Raw genomic sequence first — 21,831 nt, 5'->3', positions numbered from 1 at the left:
GGGGGGGGGGGGCTTTACCGAGGAGGGGGAGAACTGTATTGAGAAGGTGGAGAACTGTATTGAAGAGGGGGAGAGCTGTACTGAGGAGGGAGAGCTATACTGAGGAGGGAGAGCTATACTGATGGGGGGGGGGGGGCTGTACTGAGGAGGGAGAGCTATACTGATGGGGGGGGGGCTGTACTGAGGAGGGGGAGAGCTGTACTGAGGAGTGAGAGCTGTTCTGAGGAAGGGGACCTTTTCTGAGGAGGGGAGGGAGAGCTGTACTGGGGAGAGATATCTGTACTGAATAGGGGGAGCTGTACTAGGAGGGGGAACTGTACTGAGGAGGGGTAATTGTACTAAGGAGGGGGAGCTGTACTGAGGAGGGGGAGCTGTACTGAGAAAGGGGAGCTGTACTGAGAAAGGGGAGCGGTGCTGAGGAAGGGGAGCTGTACTGAGGAAGCGGAGCTGTACTGAGGGGGGGGGGGGGAGCTTTACTGATTAGGGGACATGATTGCGATTTACAAATACCTCAACGGTGATTCGAGCATAGAAAAAAAATGATTCAGTTGCAAGGAATGCATGACACGAGGTCATACAATGCGTTTAGAGGAGAAGAGATTTAACCTCAGGCTACGCAGGGTGTTCTTCACTGTAAGGGCTACAAGACTGTGGAATTCCCTGCCACAAATGCTAGTGCTAGTAACTTCGGGAAGTATGGCTACCTTTAAAAGACTCTTGGAAGTACATCACAGGGATCAAAACATTCAGGGGTATGAGAAATGAATACGTCCACACACCTACACAGGTTGAGCTTGATGGACTATTGTCTTTATTCAACCTCACCTACTATGTAACTATGTAGCTGTACTGAGAAGGGGGAAATGTACTGAGGAGGCTTGGAGATGCACTGAGGAGGAGGGATGGGCTTTACTGAGGGAGGGGGGAGCTGTACTTGGGAGGGATATCTGTACTGAATAGGGGGGGCTGTACTGATGGGGGAGAGCTTTACTGAGGAGGGAGAGCTGTTCTGTCGGGGGAGCTATACTGATGTGGAGAGCTGTACTGAGGAGAGAGAGCTGTACTAAGGAGGGGGAGCTGTACTGAGGAGGGGGAGCTGTACTGATGAGCTGTACTGAATAGAGGGGGGGTACTGTACTGAGGAGGGGGGTGCTGTATTGAGGAGGGGGGGCTGTACTGAGGAGGGGGGGGTCTGTACAGATGGGGGAGAGCTGTACTGAATAGGGGGAGTTGTACTGAGGAGGGAGCGCTGTACTGAGAGGGGGAGGTGTAGTGATGGGGAAGAAAGTATTGAGGTGAAGGGGGGGGATAGCTAAACAGAGTGGGGAGAACTATACTGAGGGGGGAGAGATGTACTGAGAAAAAAAATCCTGAACATTAACATGCCCTGGCAGCCCTGTTAGTAACATATTCATAACTATCATAGGTACATGTATCACAGACATGTAATGATGATAATACAATCAGCCTATGACGTTAATACTCTTACATTTCTCTGATACATGTATATTACTACCTATGATAGTTATAATTATGTTATCAACAGGGAATGTTTATCTTCTAGAAAATGACACTACCCACTGCTGCGCCTCTGAAGAAGGACTCTACAGTATAGGTCTGAAATATTTTAGGTGTTCACGCAAAATGTATGGCAGCCAGCCTGATGGCATATCACGGATGGCTGCACTTGTACCATACTTCTGCAGTATAATGGGTATTCCTTTTTAACTGTATTTTTCCTTATGGATATAATGTTTGTATGTTTTTCTATACATTTATATGAATAAATAAAAGGAGTCTGTCTTCATAGTCCAGGAGGGGTTTGGTGCATTTTTTTGCACACAATTTTTGTTTTGGAAAATTATTAATGGCTTTCAAATTTTTTAAAAACAAATATCTAAAAAATGTGGCATGCATTTATATTCAGCCCTCTTTACTGATACCCCTAAAATCTAGTGGCCTTCAGAAGTCACCTAATTGGTAAACAGAGTCATGTTCAATCCTTCACCTGAAAATGTAAAGAGTATGGCAAACCTACCAAGACATGGCCTTCCACTGGCAGGCCGGGCAAGGAGAGCATTTATCAGAGAAGCAGCCATGAGGCCCATAGTAACTCTGGAGGAGCTGCAGAGATCCACAGCTCAGGTGGGAGAATCTGTCCATAAGACAACAATTAGTCGTGCACTCCACAAATCTGGCCTTTATAGAAGAGTGGTAAGAAGAAAGCCATTGTTGAAAGAAAGCCATAAGAAGTCCTGTTTGCAGTTTGTAAAAAAAGCCATGTGGGGGACACCACCTAAAACATATAGCAGAAGGCGCTCTGGTCAGATGAGAGCAAAATTGAACTTTTTGGCCTAAAAGCAAAACACCATGTGTGGTGAAAAACTAACACTGCACATCACCCTGAACACACCATCCAAATTGTGAAACATGGTGGTGGCAGCATCGTGTTGTTGTGCTTTTCTTCAACAGGGACAGGGAAGCTGCTCAGAGTTGATGGGAAAATGGATGAAGCCAAATACAGGGCAAGAAAACCTGTTAGAGTGTGCAAAAGACTTGAGACTGGGGCGGAGGTTCACCTTCCAGCAGGACAACAACCCTAAACATACAGCCAGAGCTATAATAGAATGGTTTAGATCAAAGCATATTCATGTGTTAGAATGGCCCAGTCAAAGTCCAGGTCTAAATCCAATTGAGAATCTTTGACAAGACTTAAAAAATTGCTATTTAGAGATGCTCTCCATCCAATCTGACAGAGCTGGGCAGCAAATTCACTCTCTGTGCGAAGATGGTAGAGACCTACCCAAAAAGATTTGCAGCTTTAGTTGCAGTGAAAGGTGGTTCTACAAATTATTGACTTAGGGGGGCTGAATACAAATGCACGCCACACTTTTCACATATTTATTTGTAAAAAAAATTTGAATTATGATTTTCCTTTCACTTCACAATTATGTGCCACTTTGTGTTGGTCTATCACATAAAATCCAAATAAAATATATTTATGATTTTGGTTGTAACATGACAAAATATGGAACATTTCAAGGGGTATGAATACTTTTTCAAGACATTGTTTGTAAAAGGTAAAATTTTATTTTGTTCAGTTTTAGATAGAATAGGGAAAGAACAGAACCTCTGTCAAGTTGTAATGCTGTCTGCGTCACTCGAGCAGCACAAGGAAGAGACCAGTGCTTTATGCAGCAATTGCAGATTCCTGCTAGTGTGGAAACTAGTTCCAAGCAAACATTGTGTATGAGCATGGCTGTTCACATATAATCGTTCATATCAGCAGTCCCGAAGCGGTCCTGTTTGGGCAGTCTCACATGAGACAGTTGCAGAAAAAGATTCTGACAAAATGGAACAGGGATCCTCCCTGTGAAGGCACATTCTACTAGAGCACTGAGTGCCTCTTGGGCTTTTCGTCATCAGGCCTCTGTGGTACAAGTTTGTAAGGCAGCGACTTGGTGGATTTGTTGACATCTTCGGATGCCTCTTTTGGGCGCAAGGTTTAGCAGGCTGCCATTTCATAAGATAATGTTTTTTTGTTATTCTCTTAGGGGTCTTTTACCTGGGTGAGCTCCTGTTGTTTGGTTGAGCTCCATGTTGCCCGGTTGGCTAGGTTTAGCCCCTTGGAGTTGACGTTGCTGTCTGGTTGCGTTTTTCCCACCCCTCATGTCTATACTGCTTTGGGATGTCCCACTCAGCTCATGGAGATGAAGCTGCGTCTGACGATGGACGATAGAGAAAATAAGATTTTTGTAAGATCTTAACGTAAAATCTTTTTCTCTGATGTCCATCGACAGATGCAGCACCCGCCCCTCTGTATGGGGATGGTTTCTTTGTTTTCACTGCTTGCAACTAAACTGATGTGCTGGCCTGTGGCAGTGGGAGTTATGCCTGGAGGGGCAGCCCCGTGGGCGTGTACATGTTAAAACTTTTGTACTAACGTACTGCCTAGACTACTCTTGCAGGTGGCAGCATAACCCACTCAGATCATGGAGATGAGGATGCATCTGCCAATGGACATTAGAGAAAAAGATTTTACGGTAAGATCTTACAAAAAATCTTATTTTCTCTTACGTCCTCTTAAAGACGCAGCCGATCAGTAAGCCTTCACGAGTGGGTAATGGCGCCCTCAGCAGGAATAAGCTAGGCAGTAAAGGATTAGCAAAAAACTTTTACACTGAGACACACCTCTAGGGGGCCGTCCCTCAGACATTACCCAGACACGCTTAATACTGTTCTCCAAATTTCTTGCTGCCTAGCATCAGGAGTAGGTCTTGGTCTTCCCAGCTGGGACCTATGTCTCAGTTTTTTTTGTCTTTTTCTTTGAAAAAAGTTTTTTTCCTTTTATTTCTTTTGTTACTCACTATCGCTAGTTAGTCAGGGGGATCCCTGGAGGACTACAAGCGACAGCAGAGCTGGGCCTCGCACTGGATAATATAGATCCTTACAGTGTCCCAGGCTGCCAACGAGCGTCGCAGGTCATGGGTACGCCCAGGCCTCGCAACGACAGTGCCCCTGAGGGTGGGGACGAGTCTGCGTAGAGCCACATCTTCACTGGGATGTCTCAACTTCGGAACACCTGTATGTTGCTAGCATCCCTTCCTGGCTGACGACACCCCCACCCAGGGTGAGAGGTGTTCCGTATCGGCGAGGAGCCCACAGTCCATGGTATGGTGAGTTACGCAACCCCCCCCCCCCCCCGTCCCTGGGACTGTTGTCTGTGGGGGTGTTATGTAGGTCCACTCGGAGGGGAAGGCAGAAAAAATGCGGTCTCTGTAGTGTCCCCCTCCCTGGCCGTTTTGGAGGCCCCTACCTCCCTGCCCCCGCTGGGGGCGCTATGCGGTGCATACTGCCTGAATAGGGGGGGTGAGGGGGCTTGTTACATGTCTGGGGGTGCCTCTGAGGTGTCCCCACGGTGGCCAGTTTCCTGGGTTTACGCTGACTTGACGCCGTTCGTTCGGCCACCATTTTGGGTGAGGGCAGGCTTTCTGGCCTCACTGTGTGGGCAGCAGCCATTTTATGACCTTTTGGCGCCAGTTCGGGCGCCATCTTTGTTTTTGGTGGCGGCTATTTTGCGAGTGCTTTCTCCCATTCACTTTTCATAGGCATTCATTATACTGTGGCTCAGGGCATGGATCGGCCTCTAGTGCGTGAGGTCACTTCCTTTTTTTCCTCGCTCCTTCTTTACAGCAGCGTGTGTGAGGTGGTAATGTAACTGTGACACTGTGGGGCTGATTTTTGGGCATTTTCCTATAAACACTGTACTTGTACACTGTACTGTTGTTTAGCAGTTTTAAAGGGATCTCCACCGGTGGTGCAGTTTTGCGGTGTGGACCGCGGGAACCGCCGTTTTAAAGGGCCAGTGTCTCAAACATTTTTTTTATGCTAAAAGGAGTCCCAGGATAACAAGTTCCTCGCAGACTTGGTTGTGGCTTCAGGAACTCCTGAATCCTCCTCCATGGCCTCTTTGTCCGCTGCACTTGCGACCTTGGCGTCCAAGGTTGATCTGCTGATGTCTGAATGCACTGCTCAAAAATGGCCGATGCCCTGTCAGTCTTCTGACTCAGAGCCAGAAATGGTTGCCACGGACAACGTCCCCCCTGAGGGGTCCAAGTCCTCTCATTCGGATAGGGAGCAGGAGATGTCCTCCGCCACTGCGGCGCGGGAACGCGCTGCAGGGGATGCACTTATTAGCTCCGTCAAGGAGACTTTAAATCTTGATGATGAGCCCACCCAGTCAGGTAAGCGGGTGTCCTTCGGGTCCTAAAAAAAAAAAACAGAAGTCGGGTCAGGTTTTCCCCTGCCCCGAGGAGTTTCACAAAATCATGAACGATCAATGGCGTCGCATCAAACATATGCTGGCGGTGCCTAAGCGGTTTCAATGCCGTTATCCCCTTCAGATCCGGTCGACAATCGCTGGACGGTGTATCCAAAGGTGGACCACACTGTTTCTCGGTTGAATAAATCCACGTTAATGCCCGTAGAGGACTCCCTGGTGTTTAGGGTTCCAGCGGATAGGCGCGTGGAGACGCTTTCCTACCACATATATTTGGTGGTGGGCTCCCTGCTCAAACCTGTGTTCGCTTCGGTGATGGTTTCTCAAGCGGTCACGGAATGGTCCAAGATGCTTAGGCGCACCTTAGTGGTGGAGTTGGCCTCTCCGACTGCCCTTGACCTGGTGGATCAGATGGCCCAGACCGCGATGTACCTATGTGATGTGGCTGTAGACGAGGCCCCTTTGGTTGCAAGGTTATTTGCGGTTGGGGTAGCTATCCGCCGCATTATTTGGCTAAAATGCTGGTCAGCTGACCACGCTTCCAAGAAGACTGTGTCTGATGCCCCTTATGTGGGTAATCGTCTTTTTGGGGATACCTTAGATGAGTTGATCAAAGGTCTTACGGGGGGGGTAAGAGTACCCTTTTGCCCAAAGCCTCTAAAGGAAAATCCCCCCGCACTAGGCGGGGTCCTTCTTTCAAAGCTCATCGTGGGTCTTTTTGTGCCACAGGGGCACAGGAAAAAGGTAAACCCCTCAAGGCCTCAGGTGGTCACAAGAAGCCATGGTCCGTGAAGCCCTAAGGCCGGTCAGTCCAGGCGGCGGCCCAGTCTTCCTCCACCTGAAGGGACACCCTCCCCCGTTTCGGGGGTGGGAGGACGTCTGTGTTACTTTCAGGAATTCGGGATAGGTGGGTTCACGAGCTGATTCGTTCAGGGTACAAGATCGAGTTTTGATCTCGCCCCGCAGACAGGTTCTTTCCATCAAATCTTCATCTGACTCCCGATCGTTTAAACAATCTCAAAAGGGTGGTGCAAGATCTTCTCGTCCATGGAGTCATTGTGCCAGTCCCTCAGTGGGACAAGTTTTACAGGTTCTATTCCAACCTGTTCATGGTGCCCAGAAAAGAGGGCAAAGTGCGTCCGATTCTGGACCTAAAGTCACTGAACCGCTTTGTGCGGGTACAGAAGTTCCGGATGGAATCCATTAGGTCGGTGGTGGCATTGTTGAGTCCAGGGGACTTTCTGGCCTCCATCGACTTAAAGGATGCATATCTGCACATCCCTATCTATGAAGATTATCTCCGCTTCGCAGTGGCAGAGGAGCATTTTCAGTTTGTGGCGTTACCCTTTGGTCTTGCTTTGTCTCCCAGGGTATTCACCAAGGTTTTGGCTCCGGTGCTGGCTTTGCTGCGCATGAAGGGGATTGCGGTCCTCGGCTATCTGGACGATCTCCTGTTAAGGGCGAAGTCGTGTGCCACTCTGACGAGCGATCTGACAGTCACGGTTCAGACGCTCCAGGAGTTTGGGTGGACCATCAGAAGTCGGCACTGACCCCGTCAGTTCGCCTCAGTTACCCGGGGATGGTCCTGGACTTCGCTCAAGCAAAGGCTTTTCTCCGGGAGGAGAAGCTTCAGACTCTGCAGGGCGAGGTCAGGTCTCTCAGGGACAACGATCTCCCCTCTCTGCGGGCCTGCATGCGGTCTCTGGGTCTGATGGTTTTGGCCTTCTAAGCCATCCCGTTCGCTTAGTTTCACACGAGAACTCTGCAAGCGAAGATTCTTGCCAGGTGGGACAGACAACCTCAGTCTTTGGACAGGGGAATATCTTTGAGCCACCTTAGAAGGACGGACCTTTCGTGGTGGCTCCTGTCACCAGCTCTGACACATGGAAAATTGTTTCGGCCTCTACTGTGGACAGTGATCACCACGGATGCCAGCTTGTCGGGCTGGGGTTTGAGTTCTGGACACGCTTTGTGCCCAGGGGACGTGGTCGGCAGATTAATCATCCTTGCCAATAAATGTCTTGGAGCTCCGAGCAATCAAGCTCTGCTTGTTCCATGGGACGACTCGGCTACAAGGTCACCCGAAACGTGTTCAAACAGACAGCGCCCGGGCGCCCAAGGAAGTGGCCGAAATACTGTCTTGGGCCGAGACGCACATTCCAGCGATCTCAGCGGTTCACATTCTGGGAGTGGAGAACTGGCAGGCAGACTATCTGAGTCACCAGGCCTTGGACCAGGGGGAATGGTCCCTGCATCTGGAGGTGTTTCGCCTCCTGTGTGCCCGGTGGGGGACGCCAGATGTAGATCTGTTCGTGTCCCATCTCAACAAAAAGGTGGGAAGGTTCGTGGCCAGAACCCGCGATCCTCTGACGGACGCATTGGTGGTGCCCTGGCACCACTATCGGCTGATTTATGCTTTCCCTCTGATTCAACTGCTGTCCAGGTTCCTCCGCAGGTTGGCGTTGGAACGGGTGCAGGTAATTCTGGTGGCCCCAGACTGGCCTCGTCGGTCTTGGTACGCAGTCCTCGTGCAGATGGTCGTCGAGCTTCCCTGGCGGCTTCCGCTGAGAGACGATCTTCTGTCTCAAGGGCCGATCTTCCATCCTGCTTTACAGTCTCTGGCTTTAATGGCATGGCTGTTGAAAGCCAAGTTTTGAGAGACAAGGGTCTCTCGGATGCTGTCATTCCTACCTTACTGAAGGCTCGGAAAGCTACCTCCAGGAAGATTTACTATCGTACCTGGAGGACATATATTGCCTGGTGTGAGTTGCAAGGGTTCCATCCACCCTCCTTTTTAGTGGCGAGGGTTTTGGCCTCCCTACAGGAAGGTGTGGACCACGATCATAGGTCAGTTGTCGGTCTTAGCCGTTTTCTTCCAGCGTCCCTTGGTGACTAATTCCTTGATTCGCACCTTTTATTCAAGGGGTGCGTCATCTGGCTCCCCCGAGGAAGGCTCTTTTGCCTCAGTGGGACCTGAACCTGGTTTTGTCTGTTTTACAATGGCTTCCCTTTGAGAACATCAGAGAAATAGCTCTTCCGCTGTTATCCCAGAAAGTTGTTTTCTGGTGGCTATCGCCTCTGCGCCCCAGAGTGTCTGAATTGGCGGCTCTGTCTTGTTGTTCATCTTATCTGGTTGTTCATAGGGATAAAGTGGTCCTACGACCCATTCTGTCATTTCTCCCCAAGGCGGTATCTGCCTTCCACCTCAACAAAGATATTGTTTTGCCTTCGCTTTGTGCAAAGCCCAAGCATCCCAATGAGTTTGCCTTGCATTCTTTGGATGTGGTCCGGGCGGTCAGGGTTTACCTAGCTGCCACTGATTTTTTTAGGAAGTCTGATTCCCTGTTTGTCCTTCCCGAGGGACCTCGGAAGGGTTTGGCTGCGTCTGCTGCAACCATTTCTAAGTGGATCAGACAGACTATTGTTCAGGCCTATTCAATCAAGGGTCAGGTGCCTCCTTTCCCTGTGAGGGCACATTCTACTAGAGCTGTCAGTGCCTCTTGGGCTTTTCGCCATCAGGCTTCTGTGGCTCAGGTGTGCAAAGTGGCGACCTAGTCGTCTGTGCACACTTTCACAAAATTCTACAAACTTGATGTGATGGCATCCTCGGATGCTTCCTTTGGCCGCAAGTTTTTGAGCGCAGCGGTTGTTTGAAGAGACGTGTTTTTATGTCTCTTTCTGGGGTGTTTTTTTTGTTTTCTGGGTTAGCTCATGTTGAGCTTCTGTTTGCCCTGTTGGCTCAGTTTTTTCTCTGGTCTGGTTGACACGTTGCCTTTTACTGTAGGTTGTGTCTTCCCACCCCTCACACCTGCACTGCTTTGGGACGTCCAACTTGCGAAGGCTTACTGAACGGCTGCGACTGTCAGAGGACGTAATAGAAAATAGAGTTTTTGTAAGAACTTACCGTAAAACTCTTTTCTCTGAGTCCTCTAACATTCGCAGCCCCCGTCCCACTGAATTTCTTTTTGGGGTTGATGCCTTCCGTTACTGCTTGCTACGAAACTGGAGAACAGTACTAAGCATGTCTAGGGAAATATCTGAGGGACGGCCCCCTAGAGGTGTGTCTCAGTGTAAAAGTTTTTTGCTAATCCTTTTACTGCCTAGTTTACTCCTGCAGAGGGCGCCATTACACACTCGTGAAGGCTTACTGAACAGCTTGCGACTGTCAGAGGACTCAGAAAAAAGAGTTTTACGGTAAGTTCTTACAAAAACTCTATTTTTACCACATGTCAGGGCCGGCTTTAACATTGGACCCTGGGCAAACATTTTCTTGGGCCCCCCATGCAATTTCGCTCTCCACCTTCTCTGAGACAACAATAAACAGCAGCTAGACTCAAAATCAGTTTACTTAATCAGATCAGGCAGCAATTGCAATTGGTTTCCAGAGGTTACAGTGTATCATTACTGCTCACTGACTTGACTGCTAGAGGTTAAAGCACACACTTTGGCTCACTGTTTATTTGCTCGAGGTTACAGCACGTGACTACTGCTTGTTGATTGGTTTCTAGAGATTACTGTACAATAACACTGCTCACTGATTGGTTGCTAGAGGTTACTGAACATTCTTACCACTCACAAATTGGTTACTAGAGGTTACTGCATATTATTACTGCTCACTGATAGGTTGCTAGAGGTTACTGCACATCCTTACCGATCAATAATTGGTTGCAAGAGGTTAGTGCACATCATTACTGACCACTGATTGGTTTCTTGGTGCACACCATGGACTGGGGAGGTGAGGGGACCCATCAATAGATAGAAAACTCCTAGGGATAATAGGACTCCTGGGATCAGTGGCATTGCTAGGGAAAGGGGGTGATCAGTGACAATGCTGAGGGGTAGATGGGATCAGTGGCAGTGGTGGAGGGATGGGATTAGTCAGGAGGCAGTACACTGTGGCAAATTCTGAATCATGTAGAGCAAAGCAGGAAATCTTTGGCAAGTATATAGTGGGGGATTCTACACTGACCACCAATGTGAGGGGAGATTCTACATTGACCACCAATGTGAGGGGCAATTTGCAGTGACCACAATGCAATGGGTGATTTTACGCCCCCACATAGGAGCATTTTTACCAACCACCAGTGTAAGGGGGAATATACAATGACCTCCATGTGAGCGGGAGTTTACACTGACAACCACTGTTGAAGAGATTTGTATTGACCACCAATGTAAGGGCAATTCTGCACTTACCACCATGTAAAGGGAAATGTACACTGATCACCAATGTAATGAAGAAGTTACACTGACAACCAAAGTAAGGGGGACATTTACACTGACCACTAGTGTGAATGAAAGGATTTTTCACCAAGCCCAATGTAATGAGAAGATTTACACTGACCACCAATGTAACAATGAGACATTTAGACTGCATTCACATTTCTTGTGTCAGGAAAACATGCAAAATTGCTTTCCTGACACCCCAGAAATGTGCTGCCCTTCATCTGGTACACAGCTGTGGCATTAATTGTTAATGACACCTTCACGCATCTGCTGAGATGTGCGTATTCACATCCACCAAAATTCAGGGTGCTGTGCCAGCCATGATGTTTTGAAAAAAGGTTCCCCCTCCAATTTGCTTACCTTTGCAGAACAGGCTGATGGTAAGCTTAATGACCTCAGTTGTAGGCAGGACTTTCAAGCCTTTATGGTGGATTTGACCTCAGGGTGTCATGATATACATATGAATGCTGCCTCTATTTACATATCAATGCAGCTGGTCCGTGGCTATTTACATATTAATGCCAGACAATTTACATATCATTGCAGGTTAACAAAGGGTCTGCAGGTGAGTCATCTATACATGGCAATAGGGCAGAGCTGGGCAGCTATGGGACTAAAACTTTAAGGGAATTTAAACAGGGATAGTTGGCAAGTATGAGACAGCTGCTTTGGGCCCCACAACAATGATGGGGCCCAGGGCAGCTGCCCCTTTTGTCCTGCCTTAAAGACGGCCCTGCCACATGTCAATGCAAAGTATAAGTCTGAATAGAGCTCTATGGATCTACACAACATGATTTGACATTTATTTTTCTCTCGTGTTACAGAGGAATCTCTTAAATGATTTAATATCCAATGGTCGCCAGAAAGAGAACATAGAAAAAGAGATTGAGGACTGGAATAGTAAAAGTGAGAATGTTAAGGTATGGAATGAGTAAGTAATGTTATCCAGGCTGATGCTTCATTGTTTGAATCTGAATGGATATCTAAACCCAAGAAAATGTAACATATTACAGCCTACCAGTACCTATACATTTTCTGCAAGTACAGAAGAATACCTGTTGATCCTGGCAGAAATCTTGAATCCTGGAAATTCCCTGTGTACAGTGAGACCCTAAACAATGTAATCTGCTTTTCCAGCTAAAGTTCTGTGAACTACAAAGGACAGGGCCATGCTTAATATTGGTTGGACCTTGGGCAAACATTTTCTTGACCACACCCCTGCCCCCCAATCTCACCCACAGTAGGAAGTTTCTAATGGCGCAGTCTGTAGCGGTAGTAAGGAGTAGTAGCCACAAGGCTTTCTCAACTATATAAAAAAATGGCAACCACCCCAACCTATAACTACGCTTTGCAGCAAAGTGCACACAGGGGCAGCACACATCGCAAACAAACAAGATTTTCCAGCACACTTGCCAGCCAGCCTCGAAAACAACCACGTTAACCAACAGTTTACGTTAAAAATAGAGAATTTTTTTTTGCACACCTGAATATATGCTAAAATATATATAAATTTGAATATATATAATAAAGTGACCTTGCTAGATTAGCAAAAATGTTTGTAAATAAAGGGACATGCTAAAAACTTAACAAAATCAAAATCAGTCCATAAAAATCATCCAAAATTAATAGTGAGTCCATAAAGTGACAATTGCCTTTAAGAGTTCCATATCCATTGACAATAAAACTTTATAGAGGTGATTGGTGGTGTCCACTCGTGCTCTCCCTTTTCCACCTCACTCACCAGAGCTTCTTCCCTATTTAGGGGCAAGCCAGCATTCACAGCACTGTGTGGCTGTACACAATCTCCAGAATAATTCCACTCCTCCAGCTAGTTTGTATGCTTCCAGATCCCTCACATGCAGAGACATAAATCAAGCAAGCCCCATAGTGTAAATCCATATGTAAACATTAGATAAAATATGCCAAATTTGCACTTACATTTACAGCAGAAACCATGAGCATTTAAAATCACAAAGTTCCGGGACGCCTATACGTTCCATTGACCCAAAATCGGAAGTGATGCACTCACTCTGCAAGCTCCGCCCTACACATTTCGTTACACTGACGTCATCAGTGTGACGAAATGCGTAGGGCGGAGCTTGCAGCTTCAGTGCGTTACTTCCAGGTCCGTGGAACGCATTGGCGTCCCGGAACTTCCTGGTTTTAAATGCTCATGGTTTCTGTTGTAAATGTAAGAGCAAATTTGGTATATTTTAATTAGGGTTCACATACAGATTTACACTATGGGGCTTGCTTGATTTATGTCTCTGCATGTGAGGGATCTGGAAGCATACAAACTAGCTGGAGGAGTAAAATAAATCTGGAGATGGATATGGAACTCTTAAAGGCACATATCACTTTATGGACTCCCTATTCATTTTGGATGATTTTTATGGACTGATTTTGATTTTGTTAGGTTTCTTAGCATGTCACGTAATTAACGAAAATATTTGATAATATACCGAAGTCACTTTATTATATTTATTCAAATTTATATATATTTTAGCATATATTCACGTATGTATTTGGCAATTAATTTGGGTTACACACAGTCCCCATTAAGGCACACATTCAACAAGCAGCGCCACACCTATTTCTTCACATAACAAACCTTACAGACTCCACCAACCGTGGTAGTTTGTGATAGTGGCAGCAGCTTGAACACATTTTAAGGAATTTTCCCATAGCGCGGGACATTTCTTTCTATTGCTCTTTTTTTTTTTTTGCACACATTTGCAAATATATGCGTAAGCTGCAGTGCTCATATCAAGGGACCTCTGTGTATACTGTGGTTATAACTCTAAATTTCCAGAGTCATGTTTGTTTGGGATGTGCATTGCCCTTCTATGTGCACTTTGCTGCAAAAGCCAGTTATAGGTTGGGGTGGAGTTGGATGCAGGGATGCACTGGATGCCTTCACTGCCATTCTGCTTTTGCTGGGCGTCACGTGTCCCAGTGCCTTTAAGAAGGAGTGGGCTCCCTGCAGGCACACCTGCATAGCACAGCCGGCTGCAAACACAGTAAACTAGCTAAGAGGGCAGGTAGATGAGTCAAGGGGGAAAAAAGGATTGGTTGCCGGGGCTACACTGGGAAAACTATTTGCAGGCTCAAAAGGGCACCTGCTTTGGGCCCCACAACAATGACTGGGCTTGGGGCATCTGCTCCTTTTGCCCTGCATTAAAGATGGCCCTGAAACAGGACAGTGTGTTGCAGGATCATCAGGTGAAAACAAAGGGAAAAAAAGCCTAAAAAGAAAACTAATTCAGACACCATATCTAAGGTCTGCAATATATTACATTTTTAATTTCTAGATTTTAGCTATGCTTCACCAGACCATTCATTTTAACAACAATCTTCCTATAAGATTATACAGTATGTGAATGTAATGCATTTTATGTTATATACAGTACCTGTAAATAGGGTGCAGAGAATAGGTGCAGGTACTCACATCTCCCGTCAACACTTTCCTCTCCCCCGTTCCTCATGGAAAAGAGTAAAGAGGTGCACACAGCTCGCCATGCCAAATGGTGGGTGTGGTCAGGGCTCAGAAGTGCGTATGGCGCAAGGTTCAGGAATGCGTAACGCACAGGGTTCAAGAGTGCATATCTCTCAGGGGTGGATAACACAGGCAAGCGTATAATCAAAAAGTACCCCCCCCCCTCCCTCCCTAGTACAGGTCCCCCACAGTACAGAGCCTCCCTACAGTACAGGATCCCCCACACAGTACAGATTTATAGCTTAAAAGGCCCTATCTGTAAACGCCTACCTCATGTAGCCTACCTCAAAAGGTCTGAGACTGCCACAGTGTGCTGACATCTTTCTTTCATGTGATATCAGCAGACCCTTTCACTTCTTTCTTAGCAGCTACAAAAAAAGTTATATATAGGGGAGGAGCTGTACAAGCACAGACAGTATTTAGACATTTTCAGATTCTCAGAAAAGGAGAGGGCAGGAGGCAGAGGGGACTGTAACTGTTGTTTTGGCTAATTCACTGCTTCACTTTTTCCTAGGATCCTATTTGGGATTATAAATATAATAAGTGATCGACACCTTTTATTTATGTCAAAATCAGACCTTGTTGTATCGCTTTCATTAAAAGAATATTAATAATGAATAACCACTGTGCTAAATAAAATAAAAGTAAAATCCAAATGTATTACAGAAGAGAAGCTAGTCATTAATAACATCAAATAAAATGAACTGCAAAGTGAGTAATACAACAAAAAGAATGATGTTACAATGGAAATACAAACACTGTCAGTATATTAGGACAAATCGCAGGACAGAAAAAGTTACAGAAAACAGAAATAAATGTAGCATCCTCTTAGGTGTGCTAGTGAGAGAGTATAGTTTGAGCTCTGTCTGCTTACCAGTATATAGAAAAGAGAAAATAGCCCTGGTACTTTAAATGAGGTAAACACAAGTGGCCACTAAATGTAAAATCAATGTAGTTTTTTTTTTCTTTTTAAATACATTTTTATTGAAAGAAAAATTTAGCAAAATACAATCCTAAGTACCACAAGACAGTTCCCCAATGAAGGGGGGCATGTAACACAATGTAAAGCGGAGAAGGTAGGCTCTACTTAACTTTTTGGAAGGATGGATGACAATCAACTAGTGCTGATGGGGTGGGGGGAAGGGGCCCTAACTGGACTCGCAATCCCTACACCCAATGGGCAAGAAAAACAAAGTAACACATAGGTAACCAACAGTGGAGACATACCAGATTCTGTATTTAATCCCATCACATTGCAGATGTTACATGAAGAATGAGTAGGGGGGGGACACAAGTTGGAGTAGAGAGAAAAATCAAGAGAGGGACCGAAGAAAAGGAGGTGGGAAAGGTAGGTCATGGTAAAATGAATGTAGTTAACTTTATTGAAAATAAAAAATTTGTCATACATGAATACATATGCCAAATCAGTCAATCATAAAATACATGATAATATACATGCTTGTAAGTAGCAGTTGTAAATATATATAATGAAAATGGAAGCACCTTGTAACTCTACACGTTTCGTGAGAACACTGCTCACTTCTTCAGGAGTGGATGCTCATAGACATGTCTAAATAGTACATATAATATCATTGTCAAATTTAAAGGTATGCATCATAATGCCTAATGAGGTATAAGAACTTATGAAGGACCCTATGCTAGGCATCCATACTTACAAGTAGGTTGAGCCAAGATGGACAAAGCAGCACTATTATCCAGTGGCGGTAGTGGGGGATATGATCTGGGAGCTGGAGGTGTGGGACCAAGAACACCCCAATGGGGAACAGGTGGGGGACAGGTGAAACAAGTGTGTGTTGAGAAATGTCCCTTGATATCCATATACGCTACTGAAACGAATGTATACAAGTATAAATAGTGTGAAGAGTAAAGATAGAAAACTGCATCACATAATAATGATGGCAGAAAAAGGAAGTATCAGTAGAATAACAAACATGGCACAGCAAAGACATAAATATAGGGACAAAGGAAAAAGAAAAAAAGGGGGTGACCAAAAGGTAGAACAAGATACCGAGGGATAAAGGAATGAAAGAAAACAGTGAAACCATGTGAAAAAAATGAGATGAAACAGTAAGAGTGCACGGGGATGGGAACACTTCGATGGAATCAGTAAAGTAATAGTGGAGTGCATAAAAGTATCGCAGAGTGAGTATATACCCACCTTGGTGATGTAAAAAAGAAAAATGTAAAAGAAAAAATCATGTAAGGTGTCCTCCATTTGGATCGAGTGATCTGTGAAATTCTGAACCCTGTCAAATATCCTCCCATATGTAGCCCAAATGGGGTGTAAAATTAGTCCCACCCCTAACGCCATGCCAGGTGGCTCAAGAGAGCGTGCAAACGCGGAACCAGCGTTTGCCACCTCTTGGGGGTGAAAGGCGCTGGAGCGCTGGCATCCACAAGCCATTGATGGATGACGTGCTGCGAAATAGACAGAATGACGTCGCAGGACGTGAACATCATGTGTCAGGAGCAGAAGACATGGCGCCGATGTGTATGTGGCCCCGCCAGTCAGTGGAAAGGAGGGGACAGCAGGGGAGGAGGAACCTCATCCAAAAACACATCGCAGCTCCCGGAGCATACCAAAAAACCACCACCAGAGGAAGTGCCGATCACCAAATGGGCTCCAGCCAATAAGTGGTGAACAAGCTATGTCAAAAGCATGTTGCAATGTAGTAAGGTATTATTTCAATAACCAGCAATAAATGTAGTTGAAGATAAGGCCAAGGCAGTGTCAGGCTATAGTGGGCAAGTAGGTGTCTTCCACCTGGGTTTGATACAAAAATAGAGTAAAAAAAAAAAGGTCCGGTACTGCCAGTAATACACCTCCATCCCTGAATACACATATACAGAAAAAAAGATGGTTCACATGGTTTCACTGTTTTCATTTCTTTATCCTTTGGTATTTTGTTATACCTTTTGGTCACCCCCTTTTTTTCTTTTTCCTTTGTCCCTATATTTAGGTCTCTGCTTTACCATGTTTGTTATTCTACTGATACTTCCTTTTTCTGCCATCATTATTATGTGATGCAGTTTTCTATCTTCACTCTTCACACTATTTATACTATACTTATAATATATTTATATTATACTTTATACATTTGTTTCAGTAGCGTATATGGATATCAAGGGATGTTTCTCAACACACACTTATTTCACCTGTTCCCTATTAGGGTGTTCTTGGTCCCACACCTCCAGCTCCCGGATCATACCTCTCACTACCGCCACCGGACAATAGTGCTGCTTTGTCCACATTGGCTCAAGCTACTTGTAAGTATGGATCCCTAACATAGGGTCCTTCATGAGTTCTTATACCTCATTAGGCATTATGATGCATACCTTTAAATTTGATAATGATATTATATGTACTCTTTAGACATGTCCATGAGCATCCACTCTTAAAGAAGTGAGAAATGTTCTCACGAAACGTTACAAGATGTTTCCATTTTCATTATATATATTATTTACAACTGCTACTTACAAACATGTATAAAGTATTCAAATACATAAAGTATCAAGTATTTTATGATTGACTGATTTGGCATATGTATATGTGTATTCATGTATGACTAGGCTTGTGACGGTATCAGATTTTCATGCTGCGATTAATTGATTAAGGTTTTGCCACGGTATACGGTATTATCACGGTATTCTATTATTAAATTTAAATTATTAAATTTCCACCTCACTTCAATTTCATTGCTGAATTTAGGGGCTTTGGTTCACTTATGCACATTATTATATAGTCAGTCAGTACAGACTCTGTGAACCAGGCCTAAAATAGGTCATCAAGCAGTGTCTGGCCTAACTGGTGATAACTGGTTCTGGCGCTCGGCTCCGATCCGATGGCCTGGTCATTAAGAGGGCAAATCCTTGTGGTCAAGAAGCGGTTAAACCTGAAGGAGGTGTTGTTTATAAATTACTTTACTATTGCTTTAGGCCTGGTTCACATGTATGCGGGTTGGTGGTTCACATTTGCACAGGCATAGCAGCCCATTGATTTGAATGGGCTGCTATGCCCTCATTTTCCGCAGAAAAAAGGTGCATGCAGCATTTTTTTAAAATTCAGTGGCCTTGAAATCCATCCTGCTTTTGCACCATGCGACTAACCTGCAGTTCCTGCTCTGGCAAGCTTTCTGCATTTTTTGTATACGTGGGCACGGCATTTAAAAATAAACAGTTTGCGTGTGCAGCAACGGCAGGTAAGTCGCATGGTGCAAAAGAAGGATGGATTTCATGGCCACTGCATTTTTTTAAATTCTGCATGCACCTTTTTTCAGCTGAAAACGCAGGCATAGCAGCTCAAGCCCATTCACATCAATGGGCTGCTATGCCTGTGCAAATGTGGGCCCCCAACCCGCATACATGTGAACCAGGCCTAAAGCAATAGTAAAGTCATTAATTGGTTAAACCTGCAGGAGGACCGGTGTTTTTATCTATTAATGACTTTACTATTGCTTTAGGCCTGGTTCACATGTATGCGGGTTGGGGGCCCACATTTGCACAGGCATAGCAGCCCATTGATGTGAATGGGCTTGAGCTGCTATGCCTGCGTTTTCAGCTGAAAAAAGGTGCATGCAGAATTTAAAAAAATGCAGTGGCCATGAAATCCATCCTTCTTTTGCACCATGCGACTTACCTGCCGTTGCTGCACACGCAAACTGTTTATTTTTAAATGCCGTGCCCACGTATACAAAAAATGCAGAAAGCTTGCCAGAGCAGGAACTGCAGGTTAGTCGCATGGTGCAAAAGCAGGATGGATTTCAAGGCCACTGAATTTAAAAAAAATGCTGCATGCACCTTTTTTCTGCGGAAAATGAGGGCATAGCAGCCCGTTCAAATCAATGGGCTGCTATGCCTGTGCAAATGTGGGCCGCCAACCCGCATACATGTGAACCGCCAACCCGCATACATGTGAACCACCAACCCGCATACATGTGAACCAGGCCTAAAGCAATAGTAAAGTCATTAATAGATAAAAACACCGGTCCTCCTGCAGGTTTAACCACTTCTGGATCGCAAGGATTTGCCCCTTTAAAGACCAGGCCATCGGATCAGAGCGCCAGGACCAGTCATCACCAGGTAGGCCAGACACTGCTTGATGGCTATATAATAATGTAATGTGGGCTGCTAGGCGTGTGTGTGTGTATATATATATTTATTAGAGCTGCACGATTCTGGCCAAAATGAGAATCACGATTTTTTAGCTTGGAATAAAGATCACGATTCTCTCACGATTCTCTGTGTAACAAAAAAAAAAAAAAATTGGGATAACTTTACTGTTACGTTTTTTTTTTTTTTTTTATTCATTAAAGTCTAATCATTGCGTTTGAAAGACTGCTGCGCAAATACAGTGTGACATAAAATATTACAACAATCGCCATTTTATTCTGTAGGGTCTCTGCTAAAAAAATATATAAAATGTTTGGGGGTTCTAAGTACTTTTCTAGCAAAAAAAAAACTGATTTTAACTTGCAAGCAGCAAGTGTCAGAAAAAGATCCAGTCTTTAAGAGGTTAAACTTCCTTTCTCCCTGGCAGAGGGAAGGAAAAGATACAAATGTAATCATTTTTGTTTATAGTTAGGAGACTTAATGCTGAAAGGTGTTAGCTGAGTGAGTGAATGAGTCATCCAGCTCACTGAAATGTATCAATTCACAAGTCAGGCAGACTTGACAGAGAAACTCGGTATTTTAAAAATGCCACAATAACAATACCGTGGCTATGCAATACCGCGATATATCGAATTACCGAAAACCGGCATATGTCTATGTATGACAATTTTTTTTATTTTCAATAAAATTACCTACATTCATTTTACATTTAGTGGCCACTTGTGTTCACCTCATTTAAAGTCCCAGGGCTATTTTCTCTTTTCTGTATATGTGTATGCAGGGATGGAAGTGTATCACTGGCAGTACCGGCCTTTTTATTCTATTTTTGTCTGCTTACCAGAGGAGCTGCAGGTAAATCTACGTTGCTCTCTGCCTACCAGGGAGCAGGATCTGTTAGTGAGGTCTGCTCGTTGTGCTCAGTATGCGATTCTTGTAGTCTAAAGAGTGTTTCACACTGGTCCAATGGGGAGGCATGTTGGACAGTGGGAGGAAACCTGACGAATGGGTGCATAGGCTTTTGATACAGTCCTGATTGACAGAGGGCAGGTCGCCTTGGTGCATTCTGGGAAAAGCCAGGAGCACGTGCTGCAGGGTTTTTGGCTGAGCAGCGGAGTCCCGGAGGGAGGGGTGGCTGCCTCCTCCTTTGTAGTGGTGCCATGTGGTTGCAGGAGGTCGTCCCGAGGGCCAGAGCAGCGGTTGAGAGGAGCTGAGCCCAGATGTCCAGGGAAGCTGACTAAGGGGGGAGACACTGGAGACCCTGGAACTGCAGTATCGTGAGTACAGGGACATTTGTCAAGGGGCCTGGCCTGAGGGAGGCCACCCCTGCTTGTAAGACAGTCAGTGGACAGGTGTCAGTGGAGGAAGAGAGAGGATACTAGGGAGAGTGTCCTGAAGATAACTAGTTGTTCACCCAGTCATCTTAAAGAAAAGAGACTTAATTCACATTCATCCAAGGTGGCAGAATGAATTAACAGCCTGGCTGTTCCAAACCTAATATACAGCAGAGAAGATAGGAGTCCTCAATCACTGTGAAAAGTTAATGTTGGAGTATCCCACTATTTTCTTCTCCTATCCCCATTCTACAATAAACAACAAAAACAACCAAACACCCCTGGATTGATTATTGGAATGTGAGCCAAGGAGAATTAAGGTCTTATTCCTAATTATTAGCCATGTGCTGGTAACCAGGGAGAACCCACAGAGTGAATAGCAAGCAGTCCTTACGGGGGCAGTGCTACATTTAGAGGCCTAGTCCAGGATGTACCCCTGGGTTACAGCAACAGTTGCAACGGCCGAGTAGTCACACCAAGTAATGACATGTCTTTCCAAGTAACGTGCTGGAATTTCAGTGAAGAAACTAATGCCTGCTTTACAGTGATCAGTGAAAGTGTGTTGATAAGTCATGATTGCAGCAGTGGTTGCTATGGGCAACGAACGGACATCTACTAAAGAAACAGTATGTTTTCCCAAGTAAAGTACTGGAGAGTTAATGGAGAAAACAGTAACCCGGGATGCAGGGATCGGTGCGTCGGGGGTCGTGTCTGTACATGTACTGTGGAGGAAAGTGTTGGCCGTGCAGTTATTGACAGCGGGACAATTTTCACTGGCAGTATGGGAGATCGGTTGGCTTGTGAAGGGAGTAGTGCAACTGAGGCCTAGGTACAGATGGAAGAGGCAGAGGTGTGTGTGTCGGTGAACACAG

General features: G+C 45.4%; 1 protein-coding gene across 1 annotated transcript in view; it reads left to right on the top strand.

Annotated features, from left to right (window-relative positions):
* Positions 1-21,831, top strand: part of TRIM65 (tripartite motif containing 65) — a 63,681-nt gene that overhangs the window by 8,773 nt on the left and 33,077 nt on the right. The window contains exon 2 of the mRNA XM_082271327.1: positions 11,827-11,922. Coding sequence (XP_082127453.1) covers positions 11,827-11,922 — 96 coding nt within the window. The remainder of the gene's footprint in view (positions 1-11,826; positions 11,923-21,831) is intronic.

The sequence above is a fragment of the Pelophylax lessonae genome (genome assembly GCF_965119305.1).
Source record: "Pelophylax lessonae genome assembly, chromosome: 11".
NCBI lineage: Eukaryota > Metazoa > Chordata > Amphibia > Anura > Ranidae > Pelophylax > Pelophylax lessonae.
Note: the sequence above shows the minus strand (reverse complement) of the source record. Positions and strands in the feature narration are given on the sequence as shown.